This window comes from Anastrepha obliqua, chromosome 2, assembly GCF_027943255.1.
Source record: "Anastrepha obliqua isolate idAnaObli1 chromosome 2, idAnaObli1_1.0, whole genome shotgun sequence".
NCBI lineage: Eukaryota > Metazoa > Arthropoda > Insecta > Diptera > Tephritidae > Anastrepha > Anastrepha obliqua.
Genome location: NC_072893.1, coordinates 99,436,987 through 99,449,379, shown reverse-complemented (window position 1 = coordinate 99,449,379; position 12,393 = coordinate 99,436,987). Strand labels below are relative to the sequence as shown.

The 12,393-nt window shown below is 39.9% G+C and overlaps 2 protein-coding genes across 3 annotated transcripts in view; one reads left to right on the top strand and one right to left on the bottom strand.

Moving 5' to 3' along the window:
- Positions 1–261: 261 nt before the first annotated feature.
- LOC129237761 (piggyBac transposable element-derived protein 4-like) lies at positions 262–3,106 on the bottom strand. 2 transcript variants are annotated; one of them, XR_008581772.1, is made up of 2 exons: positions 714–763; positions 262–652 (listed from the first exon to the last, which is right to left on the bottom strand). XR_008581772.1 is itself a non-coding variant. In XM_054872687.1 (2 exons), the coding sequence occupies exons 1-2, from the start codon at positions 2,822–2,824 to the stop codon at positions 286–288; spliced, it is 372 nt and encodes a 123-aa protein (XP_054728662.1). In that variant the 5' UTR covers positions 2,825–3,106; the 3' UTR covers positions 262–285. The 2 variants fall into 2 exon arrangements, 1 of the variants encoding a protein (XP_054728662.1); XM_054872687.1 differs by lacking the exon at positions 714–763 and adding an exon at positions 2,820–3,106.
- A 92-nt stretch (positions 3,107–3,198) lies between these two features.
- The window catches only part of LOC129237759 (cystathionine gamma-lyase), a 33,091-nt gene continuing 23,896 nt past the window's right edge, over positions 3,199–12,393 (top strand). The window contains exon 1 of the mRNA XM_054872686.1: positions 3,199–3,511. Within this exon, the coding sequence (XP_054728661.1) occupies positions 3,362–3,511 (150 nt within the window). The 5' untranslated portion in view covers positions 3,199–3,361. The remainder of the gene's footprint in view (positions 3,512–12,393) is intronic.

Here is a 12,393-nt window from a genome sequence, read left to right as displayed (position 1 = left end):
TGTTCAACTACATTTTTTGGTTTCAATACTTTTCGTTCTTTGTTTTACTTTTATCATTTCTTTCCCATACTTCGTACTTAGGACAAGAACGTCTCTTTTGTCTTTCCACTTTTGAACCACAATACCTTCCTTACATTCCATGGATATACATTCTCCTATCTTCAGTTTTCTTTGAATTACTTCTCTTGGATTAAATTTTCGGTTTGATCGCAGAGTACCAATCAAATGCGTTTTACGTTGCAGTAAAGTATTTGCCAAGCTAACAGACGTATAATAGTTATCTGTTCAAAGTGTACGACCCTGATCAAGTAGTTTTTCCATAAGGTCCATGACAACTTTAGATGGTACACTCATGTTTTCATCCTTCGATTTTCCACAGTATACCTTGAAATCATAGGGATACCCGTATTCCAAGCACAGCTTGAATAGTTTAATTCCAAACGTGTGTCTTTTATTTGCAATATACTGGCGAAACTTTAGCCTTCCGCGAAAGGGTACAAGTGTTTCATCGATACAGACATATTCAGATGGAATAATATGTTGCTGAAATGATTCCCGAAGTTTTTTTATTAATGGTGAAAGCTTATGTAACCTATTTTCTGTCAGATCCTCATTATTGTTGAAGTGCAGCATTTTCAGCAATTTCCAGTACCTAAACACAAACAATTTTAGATATTGAATATATCTACCTGCTTCCAATGGCGACAACTTACAATTAGGTCCAATATATCGTTATTTACAAACAATTTGAAGAAGTCCACTGGCTCTTTATTGTACATATCGTATAGCTTACTTTGAAAGCCAGAAGACTCTTCGGTGAAAGAAAAAAATACCAGTCTAACGGTTAGACGCGATAGAAGTGAAACCTTCCGTAAAACAAACTGAGAGAGAATAAGACGAAAGCAGCATTAGGAGCGTGATAATTATAGGTTCATTATAATATTGCTATAAAGTTCATATTATATTTTCTTCATTTTATTATTATTCATCCTCAATGTTTTCAATTTCAACAAATGATACGAGTGGCTTATGATAGATAAAATATGATACAAATGCTTTGGTTTCGATGTTGTCAACATGTCTTTGAAATACCGAGTCAATTGTTGTTTTTGATCGTGTTGTCGATTCAGTGCGATTGTTACACATTTTTAAATTGAATGTTGTATTGAGAACGTCAATTAAAGGAACCGCTGTGTCCAATGCAAAATTTACGTTAAAATCCCCACTTAAAATCATTGGAACTTTATTGTAATCTTTTCTAAGTATCCGCGATACTTCTGGTGTATACTTAATTACATTTTCGTGAATGAATTCCGTGATGCTATTTATTGATTTTTTTTCTGTCGATACTCACGACACTTTTCTGTATTATTTTTCGGCATAATTGCGGTAAATATTTAAAAATGAAAATATTTACGAATATAAAAATACACACGCGGTTGCTATTATGAGCGTGTGACCGAAACTCTAACACAATTACATTTTTTTGAATGTTACAAACACATATGCACGCAGGTTTTGCTGGGGCGTGACCGAAACTCTAACACAATTACACATATGCACTCGTATTTGTTTGAACATCGACTTTTTTTTTGGTTCTCCGTCACCTTTGGAAAATGTGTAAACAGTAAGCAAACTTTATTCATATATTTTTCCTCATTTTTGCATCAGTAAAATTAAACAAACGCCGTAGCCGAATGGGTTGGTGCGTGACTACTATTCAGAATTCACAGAGAGAACGTCAGTTCGAATCTCGGTGAAAACACCAAAATTAAGGAAAACTATTTTTCTAATAGCGCTCACCCCTCAGCAGGCAATGGCAAAACACCGAGTGTATTTCTGCCATGAAAAAAAGCCCCTCATAAACATATCATAAAATAAAATAAAATAACTGTATAAAAAAATTTTTTTTCTTGTGATTCGAACCAAGAATTTTGGATCGGAAGCTCACATTGTTAGCCGCTCGGCTATCGCGTCATGCTGTCGGCGCTGGCCTAAAAGTTATTTAGTTCGTCGCTACGTTTATATGTAATATTCGTAGCCAAGAGTGTCGCTTTTTTCGTTTCACTTTTTCTCAAATCACTCCCAACGATTCTAAAGAAGTTTTCACTTCAAAAGTTTTAAATTTATTTCCATCTGCAGGATACCAGTCAAAGGTACTCCTTTCGTTTGTGTGAGAGCTGTTTGCTATATTTTCAGATAAATTTACTTCTTCGGAATCGTAAAATTGCACATTTTCAATAACACTCGAAAACGTTTGATCAATAGCGTCCATTTCGCGTCTTGATGGTTCACCCTAGGATTTACTTCTGCTCTTTTTTTACGAGGAGATGGTTCGCTATATTCACTACAGTCGGAATCACTTGAGCTTGGTTGATATTCATCCGATGTATCATTATTAGCAAACGGATCACTCCTCCTATTTTCCTCATCGGACATAAGTTCTTGCCATAGCGCAAGTGTATGTTTTTTTCATAAGACGACATTTTTTTACTTTTTCACCGACGCACACAGAATCACTAACTATTGTAATTATTCAGTCAAACAATTTGAAATCAAAATAAACGCTAAAGCTTGCAAGCTAAAACCTGATCAAAACGGTTTAAAGTGCAAAAAAGAATGTGTGGTAACACGTTGGTCTCATGTGGCACAGAAGCTCTAACGGTCAATCTCCTGGCCCTGTGAGACCAACGTGTCACCATAAACAAAAAGTACCGCTATTTATCGAATATTACATATATTTTAAGAAAAATGGGATATTCAGAATTGTTGAACAATATTCTATTGTATTATGTAAAAAAAATCGTGGCCAGACGAACCCCATTTTTTTTGTTGTATGGTGGCACTCAACGTGTTAGCCACCTCAAAGATATCGTCATTAGTCCAGTCCATCAGATCAATTTACAAACATTATTTGTTTATTAAATTTATTTTTAACCACCTCTGTACGTGTGTCGGCTATAGTCGACGGCCACAATTGAACACGCACACCCGAGTGTCGACTATAGTCGACTGCGAAGAACTTTTACCTTATCTCTGCAATTGCAGTGTTTACGTAATTCTGTGTGTAGTAGTTGCGCTCAGATCATTATCTATGTTTCCATCATGTATGTTTCCCATCTTATTATCTATGCCCAACATGATGTTAGCAATTGTGAATGAAATGATGTGAAAGAAATAAAAGTAATAAATATTTTAAGCGAAAACGTACTAGTGTAAGCACCGTGTTAATATTGTTAGAATACTTAAAAAGTCGGATGTATCGGTGCTAATTTCTTTGTTCCTTATTGCGCTATTACTAAATTTCTTTTTAATTTTGTTCTCGAACGAAACATATTACAACGGATCATTTTAACTAGTAATGGAACCGAACTTCAGAGAACAGCCCAAGGGTTTCGCTACGAAAGCCATTCACGCAGGTCAAGACCCCTCCCAATGGAGTAGTAAATGTATTGTGACTCCTATCAGTTTAAGTACGACATTTAAGCAACGTGGTCCTGGAGAACACGAGGTATGCATCATTGAGATTTATGTATCTTTATATATACATACACATGTTGGTATCCTGATATAAGTTTTGAATGTTTTGGGGGTATCCTACATTCTAAATGAAAACCTCACCGTTAGTGGTGGGTTATAGTCTTTAACTCTATGATTTCAATATTTGTAAAATTGAGCAAGAATTCTTCGATTTTGGTTATTTCAACAAGCAGAGTTGCTGCAAGACTTAAAATAAACAATATAAAACACTTAAGAAGATTAGAAATGAATATAATTACGAAATTTAGTTGGTTATTTCTATGGTATATTATATTTGCCTGTGTATATAAAATATATACCTATATTCATATATACATACATACATATATATAATACTATGTATATTGGGTAAGGGAATAAGTTTCCGTCCTTTCTTAGCCAAAGCCATTATTCAATGAATCATGAGCCAAAGCTACGAATTATTCAAACAATTAAATAATAAATGATATGTGAAGTATGTGGCATTGGAAGATACATCTTTATTCCATCTTTCAGGCAACATACAGTTTCCTCTGACGAAAAATTTTAGTTCTTTTCACTTGATCCTTTCATTGAGCCAGTTTGTTGTGTTCTCGTAAGAAGTGAACCGCTCTCCTGCATTGATCGCAAGAGATTGTAATCCGAAGGTGTAATATATTTGGAATACGGCGGGTAGGGCAACATTTCCCAATTTAGTCCCTCTAAATTTCTCTGGACCGATTTAGCAACGTGTAGGTTGGCATTGTCATGCAGCAAAATCAGTTTGTCATGTCTACCATCCCATTTCGGCCGCTTTTCTTTGAGAGGTCGATTCAAACGCATTAGCTACAATCGGTAAGGATCGCCAGTTATGGCTTCAGATGGTTTAAGGAGTTCATAAAGGATGACACTTTTCTGATCCCAACAGATGCACAACACAATCTTTGAAGCATGCTTTTTTTTTTTTTTGCAATCGATGGACCTGGTTCACCTGGCAGGCTCCAACATTTTCTGCGCTTAGATGTAGAAAACTTTTATTTTCTGTCGTTAAAAAGAACATCTCACACGTCACCAAACGTCTCTCGATATCCTTCTCTTTCAATTGATGTGGCACCCACTTCCCTGCTTTTTTTACCATTCCCACCTCGTGCAAACATTTACCCACGGTTGCTCTGTAAATTGTTGATTATAAGCTGAAATGACGAAGTATCAAGTGACGTAGTGCTAAATAGAAAGCAAACCTCTAGGAACATGCTATCGGACATAAAAAGAAAAAAATTCGCTTATTTCGGACATATAGCAAGAGGCAGCAAATACGATATTTTAAACTGTTGATGCAAGGAAACATTTAAGGACAAAGAGGAATTGGTAGGAAGAAAATGACGTGGCTAGACAACATGAAGGATTTGACAGGTCTCAAAACAATCGGCAGCGAGAAACATCAAAAATATAATGACATCATTAATAATATGACCTGACAACCGTACGTCTAAGATCAGAATGACGTTCATATGTAATCGCGAACATCCAGCATAGATACGTCGATTAAGAAGAAGATCTGTAAACATCCTACTCTTTAACATGCGTCTTCGTCCAATAATTGTTGTAGTTGAGTATCTTTTAATTTTTTCGGTATCCCTTCGCGATCTTTTCACTTTATCACTCACATCAACATTGCCGCTTTGAAGCGTCGAAACCACTCTTTACAAGTTGTATTTGATGGAGCATTATTATCGATAATACTTATTACTCTATACTATTTATTTAGTTTCTATAATTTCCCACATAAACAGATTATAAATAGTTTACGATTATCAAGTTTTTACAGCGTAATTTATAGTTTAACATAGTTAATGTAATGCATATTCCCGCTGCTTGGGAATGAAGGGTCTAGTTCCTTTCTAATCAGCAACGTTTTACAGTGATTAAATAGCAGTCTCTTGAAAGTGCCCATGTTAACAGAATTTTTTATTTGAATTGGTAGCTCGTTAAAACATTTTAATCCTATATATAATATATTTTTCTTATCAACTTCTGTTCTAAACAGTGGTAGTCTAAAACTATTACTTTCCCTGAGTAAATATGAATGGGTTGCGTTTATGTATCTAAGATTATCGCTCAGATAATACGGTAACTTGCCCTGCTTTATATTAAAAAAAAAAACGAACTTCATAGCGTGATAAAATATTTGCTGTTTCACGCTCAGCCAATTCAAGTCCCTGATCATTTTTTATATGGATGTTTCATAACGCCTACTCAAAATTAATCGCACAGCTCTGTTTTGGAGTTTCTCAACTTGTGTGTCGCTAGCCATGAAACAAAACCGTTGGACAGTACATAAAATGCGACTCAACTATTAATCTATAAAGTAACTTTTATACCTTTTTCCTATGTACTTGCATGGTCTTTTCACGAGCTTTATTTTTTCGCAATCTCATTAACTGTATATTCAACGTGCTCTTCAAATTTTAACATATCTATATAAATTCCAAGATATTTAATTACTTTTACTTCTTCAATTCTCTCATTTTTTAATTATAAGTTGTGGTCCCCGCGCTTATTGCTCTAGAAAGAATCATAAACTTTGTTTTTGTCACATTTAGTTTAAGTTTATTTACGCACAACCAATTGTGTAAGAAGTCAAGATCTTCTTGCATTTTTGTTAGTGCTCTAGGCAGATTTCTATCGCTAACTGTTAAGGGGGGGTAAGGGATAAACGCTAAAAAAACACTTTTTTCATGAATTTATTGTAGCGAAACGGTTCAAGTCAGTTTATTAAAAGTTGTTGCATATTATAAAGTAACATTTCAAGAATATTTGATACAATTTTCATGTAAAAATATTGCAAAATGAGCGAATGAGAGCACATTTACGTAGACGTCTTTTCAAAAATACATTTTGCAGCAGTCAGCATATCTCAGCGTAGAATCATCTGAAATCAAAAAAATCGAATAATTTAGTTAAAGTATGAGTTAAACTTCCCCCCAACGTTTATTTTGACGATTTATTTTCATTTTCAGCCATTTGGTAGTCGTTTGAAGTAAAAAGTGATTTTTGACGAAAAAATGCCGCCATTTTGTAGGTGTAAAACCACCTTAATATAAAAAAAAAATGGCGAAAAAAAACGTTGGGAGGAGGTTTTTTATATGTAAAATATGTGTGCAAAATTTCAAAAGGATCGGTTGAGTAGTTTTCAAATGCCAATAACTACGCACTTTAAAAAAAAAGGTTCGAGAAAACCGCGTTTAAAGTTTGTAACGGACTACGCGCGCAACTGCTGCGTCTCGGCAGATGTTTGAGGCGGCTCGGCTTTATGCTCTATAATTTAAAAAGTTTTGCTCGGATTGACTTAAAATTTTAACACGGTATTTTGGAAATGTTTTACTACAATAACATGCAAAAAAAAAAAAATCGATTTTTATCCCTTACCCCCCCCTTAAAGGGTTACATGGGTTTCGTCGGGTAAAAACACGCCTTTTTCAATATTTTTTTCTATGTTAAATTATTTATTTCATTCAAACTTTCTTCTGTCTTATAGATACATACATATTTAAAGAATAATTTCTGAAATTTTCAAAAAAAAAAAACTTAAAACTCCTCCATTGTGACGTCATTTCCTCACTACCCTCATAAAAGCTGCGGAGATGGCGGACGCTACCCTCATCCATTCCTCCCTAGAGATAGCGCCGTCTTCCTTACCGCTGTCCATTACTCCAAGAATGATCGAGCCCGCCTGTTTAGCGACTTCGCTAAATGATTTTGGTGTGCTACCACCAATCCTGGGCCTCTTTTCTTGCGGGATATCCTCTTCCTGGGAGCGTTGCCTTTTAACTCCCGAGTCCGATTGTGGCGCATTCGCTTCCACTGCCCTCTTCTGCTCCCCTGATGACCTTACTGGCCCACTCGAGCGTCTGGGAATGCTTCTCAGATAACTGAGAGACATTCTGCCCACCGTAGCGCTCCAGGATCTTGGTAGCCATACGAAGATCAGAGAAGGACCGTTTACTCTGCCCTTGCTGCCGTTTAGGTCTAGTGGAGGGTCCCCGGAAAACTAGGGGAAAGCCCCTTGCTGATGCTGGCTTTCCCATCCATCGCCCCTACTTTAGGAATTGCAGACGGTTCCGTGTGTACTCCGCTACCTATCAAAGGTGGATTCCCACCCTTTACCCCCCGATTAATACTGAAAGTCGGTTCCGACTTTCCCTCGGAGTCCTATCTTACGCATCGATTCCGACGCCTTACCCCCACCAGAGACTGCCCCCGGGGCAACAATTTTCGAGCAGACGATTTCGCTCCTCCTGTCTTGAGGGAGGTGGTTTTGGAACTCGAAGCCGAGTTACCGCCACCTTCTGAGGCTTTGTTAAGGTTTATTGTTTTGTTAGTTGTGTTGTTGTTGTTTTGTTCAAGTTCATTATTGTATTGAGTGGGTCCCCACTCGAAGCCGCTGTCCAAACCCGTAGTGTGTAGTCGTCCTTGAAGGGTCCCATAGTTGTCTGTGCCGTAGCAGGGAGGCCATGCGAGGGTTGACGCATGTCCTTATGGGGCATGCGTTCAGAGCCAGACCGGACACAAAGACGGGAGTCGTCTCAACCGCACCTACACCGCCAACCCAATGGCTACGGGTTTGAAACGTACTCCGAGGCCTGCCAAGGCTTTAGCGGGACGGGGGCAGTCACGTCATTAGGCCACCAGCCATTTCTGCTGAGTTTCACCTCAGCATACTCAGGTGGCAGAATGCCGCGACTACCAACACAGGGGTCAAAAAAGTCAAAAAATTGTTGAAGGAGAAATAAGTCCAAATCCGAAAGCGGGGGGGTCGTCATCGTTCAGGAAGGCCATTTAGCGCTACCCAGGGTGCACCACGCGGAGGCGATCTGTCCTACACCCCACTTCGCGAAATGCCATTAGGCAATCGCCGTCCCAGCGACCTTTTCAATGAGATGAAGCGTGCAGCCGGCTCCGCTTTGAGTGAGATTATTCTGCACGATTTGTGGGTTAACCGCTTGCCTGCATATGCGCAAGCAGCCATTATAGCAACTAATGTACCGATATCCGAAAAATTAAAGATTACCGATTCCATTGTTGAGTCAATTCGAGAGAAAACTACGAGAAGGACGGGTTAACGAAGCGTGTGGCATACAAAACAACTCAGATTCAGATCTCAGGACCGAAATAGCTACACTTACACAGCGCCTCGATAAAGCGTTAGATAACGGCAAAACCCATTACCGTTCGCGTTCTAAACACCAGCACGCCATCGAAAGTCAGACAACGGTTCTGATGACATGTGTTGGTATCACAGAAAATTCCACCAAACGTTCCACAATAGGGTTGCTCCGCCATTGACTTTTCAGATATTTGCAAACGGTCTGAAACGCCCTCGAACTTTCGTCTACGTATATTTGATACGTCCACAAAAATAAATTTTTTAATCGACTCAGGTGCAGACGTGTCTACTATACCAAAAAGTTTGAAATTGGTTAGAACAACACCATCGGATATGAAACTGTTTGCCGCGAACGGTACACCAATTGGAATTTTCGGTGAAATAATCCTAAACCTTAACCTAAACCTGCGAAGGGAATTTGTGTGGAGTTTTGTGATTTCTGACGTAACTCAAGCGATTATCGGTGCCGACTTTTTATCTTACTACGACCTGCTACCTGATCTTAATGGACGATGTTTGCTAGACCGAAAAACTGCTTACAAAACGCTATGTTCAGTTGCTCAACTCAAATCAACTCGACAAGTGTGTCAACAGTTAATGCAAGCTTAAATTTTCCAAGCTTACTTAAAGAGTTTTCCGATATCACTCGACCGCCGCCTGTAGAAGCCATTGCATCATCGCTACGAGTCAACCAGTTTTTTCCCGACCGAGACGTCTTTCTCCAGAAAAACTGGCCGCCGCGCGGGCTGAATTTAAGCTTTTGATGAAACTGGGAATATGTAATTGGTAAGCCCAATAATTGGACAAGCCCACTGCACATGGTCCGCAAGACTGACGGGTCCTGTGGGCCATGTGGCGACTATCGCGCCTTAAATTCAATTACAGTATCCGATAGGTACCTATGGCCCTTTCTGCACGACTATACACACATACTTGCTGGTAAAGTAATATTTTCGAAAATCGATTTGCTGAGAGCCCTCCACCAGTTCCGCATTCACCCAAAATACGTTTATAAGACTGCCATTATAACACCATTTGGCTTATACGAATTTACACACATGACATTTGGATTGCGCAACGCCGAGCAAACGTTTCAAAGAGTTTTAAACGAGGTTTGGCATGGTATTGATAACATTTTCATCTATTTGGATGAATCTGCGTAGCTTCATGTTCTCAAGAGGATCTTCGTAAAGATCTGCATTTGGTTTTTCAACGCTTGTGTGAGCACAAACTTACCATAAACGTCGCAAAGTCAGTTCTTGGCGTAACAGAATTTGAGTTTCTTGGTCATCTTAACAAAAGAGATGGTATAACACCAATCCCATGCCGTGTGGAGGCAATTACAAAAATTAAGCTGCCTACATTGGCTAAAGACCTGAAACGTTTCTTCACTATGGTTAACTTTTACAGACCGTTCTTGTCAGAACCGCTGCTTCATCAAGCGCCGTTGTTAAAGATGGCCCCTGGGAACATACGCTAGCTTGGTCTGATGAAAGCATTCGCCATTTCGAAGCATGTAAGGAAAGCCTCGCAAAGTCCACCTTACTTGCTCATCCGATGCCTAACGCGATACTTTCTTTATGGGTTGATGCTTCGGACAATGCCAGTGGCGATGTACTACACCAGGTTGTCAACAACACGCTTCAACCATTAGGTTTCTTCCAATGATCATTTTCAAAGGCTGAACAACGATACAGCACTTACGACAGAAAACTTACTGCGATGTTCCGTGCAATACGCCAGTTTCGTTTTATGTTAAAAGGACGAGATTGTCACGTTGAACAACGATACAGCACTTACGATAGAGATCTTACTGTGATGCTCCGTGCAATACGCCACTTTCGTTTTATGCTAGAAGGACGAGGTTGTCACGTTTACACCGACCGTAAGCCACTAATTTATGCTTTTCGGCAGCGCCTCGAAAGAGCCTCCGATCGTCAAGCTCGTCAATTAGACTTTATCGCTCAAATTACAACGGACATTCGGCATGTTCCTGGTCAACAAAACATTACGGCAGACCTCCTATCTCGCATAGAGTCCATAACAGCGGAGCCGATTAATTACGATGACCTAGCCGATCACCAAGTCAACGATGACGAACCCCAATCCTATTTAAATGGTAACGTAAATCATTAACTTAAACTTACATGCTATGTTCTACCTTTAGGCTCGAAGAGAGTTTATTGTGACAGCTCAACTGGCCGCATACGACCTTTTGTAACAAAACAGTTTAGACAGGCAGTACTGCGAGCAACACACAACATTTCGCATCCAGGCATGCGAACTACGTCAAAGTTGATGACCGAACGTTTCGTTTGGCCTAGTATACAACGGGATAGTCGCCAGTTTGCAAAGCACTGTATCCCGTGCCAACGTAACAAAATTGGGCGACATAGCGTGTCACCGTTCAAACGTCGTGAATGCCCGAGCCTACGTTTTTCACATTTACATATAGACATCGTAGGACCGTTTCCGTTATCGGACGGTAAACGCTACTGCCTCACCGTAATTGATCGCTTCACTCGATGGTCAGACGCGATAGCAATACCGGACAGCACGGCCCCGATTATAGCAAAAGCCTTTATAGAGAGCTGGATAGCGCGCTTTGGCATTCCAATTGACATAACTTCAGATCTTGGGTGCCAGTTCGAAAGTTCCTTATTTCAACATCTTTTACAACGTCTTGGCATAAAGCATCTACGCACAACTGCTTATCATTTGCAAACCAACGTCATGGTCGAGCGATGGCATCGGACTCTAAAATCGGCAATCTTATGTCATAACGTCGAACGATGCACAAGTTTTTTACCACTTATTTTATTAGGACTTCGGTGTTCATTCAAGATTGACATGGCGCATCCCCGGCTGAATTAGTTTTTGGAACAACCTTACGTTTACCATCGGAGTTCTTTATACAAGGCAGCCGACCGATCAGCGAAACGGAAGTGGTAACACATCTTCGAGAAGTCATGAGAAATATTTGCTCAGTTGATACTATTTGGCACTCAAAAGAAAAATCCTTTGTGCACACTAATCTTACGACGCGCGATCAAGTTTTCGTTAGAGATCTTTCTGTTCGTCCATCAACACCACGCGCCCCTCACCCCCCGAGTTAGGATCACACTCCCGAGGAGTTTTAAAAGTAACTCACTGCAACGGACTCACGAGTAAGATTGACGAGATAGTAGACTTTATGAGCCGACATGGTATCAAGATAGCTGCGGTCCAAGAGACAAAACTGCACGCTAGCTCCCCCCTGATTACCAGGGACGGCTACAATGTGCACAAAAAGGATCGCAAGCGAGACCACAGTGGAGGCTTAGCGTTCAGAGTCCACCACACAGTGCAGTATCGTCTTATCGATGAAGGCATCGACCGCAGGGACACCACCTTAGAATGTCAAGAGATAGCTGTCCGGTCAGGCGATTCCGAGCTCGAAATATATAATATTTACATACCCCCTGTCACCTGCTGCCCGGCAGGATATCACCCTAATATTGGTGCGCTCATCAGGGGTGAAAACCGATTGGTAGTAGGTGACTTTAATGCGCATCACGATCTTTAGCATACAAGCCTGCTAAATGATCGTAGGGGACAGCTATTGGCAGAGCAGATGGACAACTCGACATTCAGGACTGTAAACGACGACGCCCCCACCCCCACAGTTTCCACGACAGTCGGTTCTACGTTACCGAAACGACCCGGATTTATATCCTGCCAAGGACTGT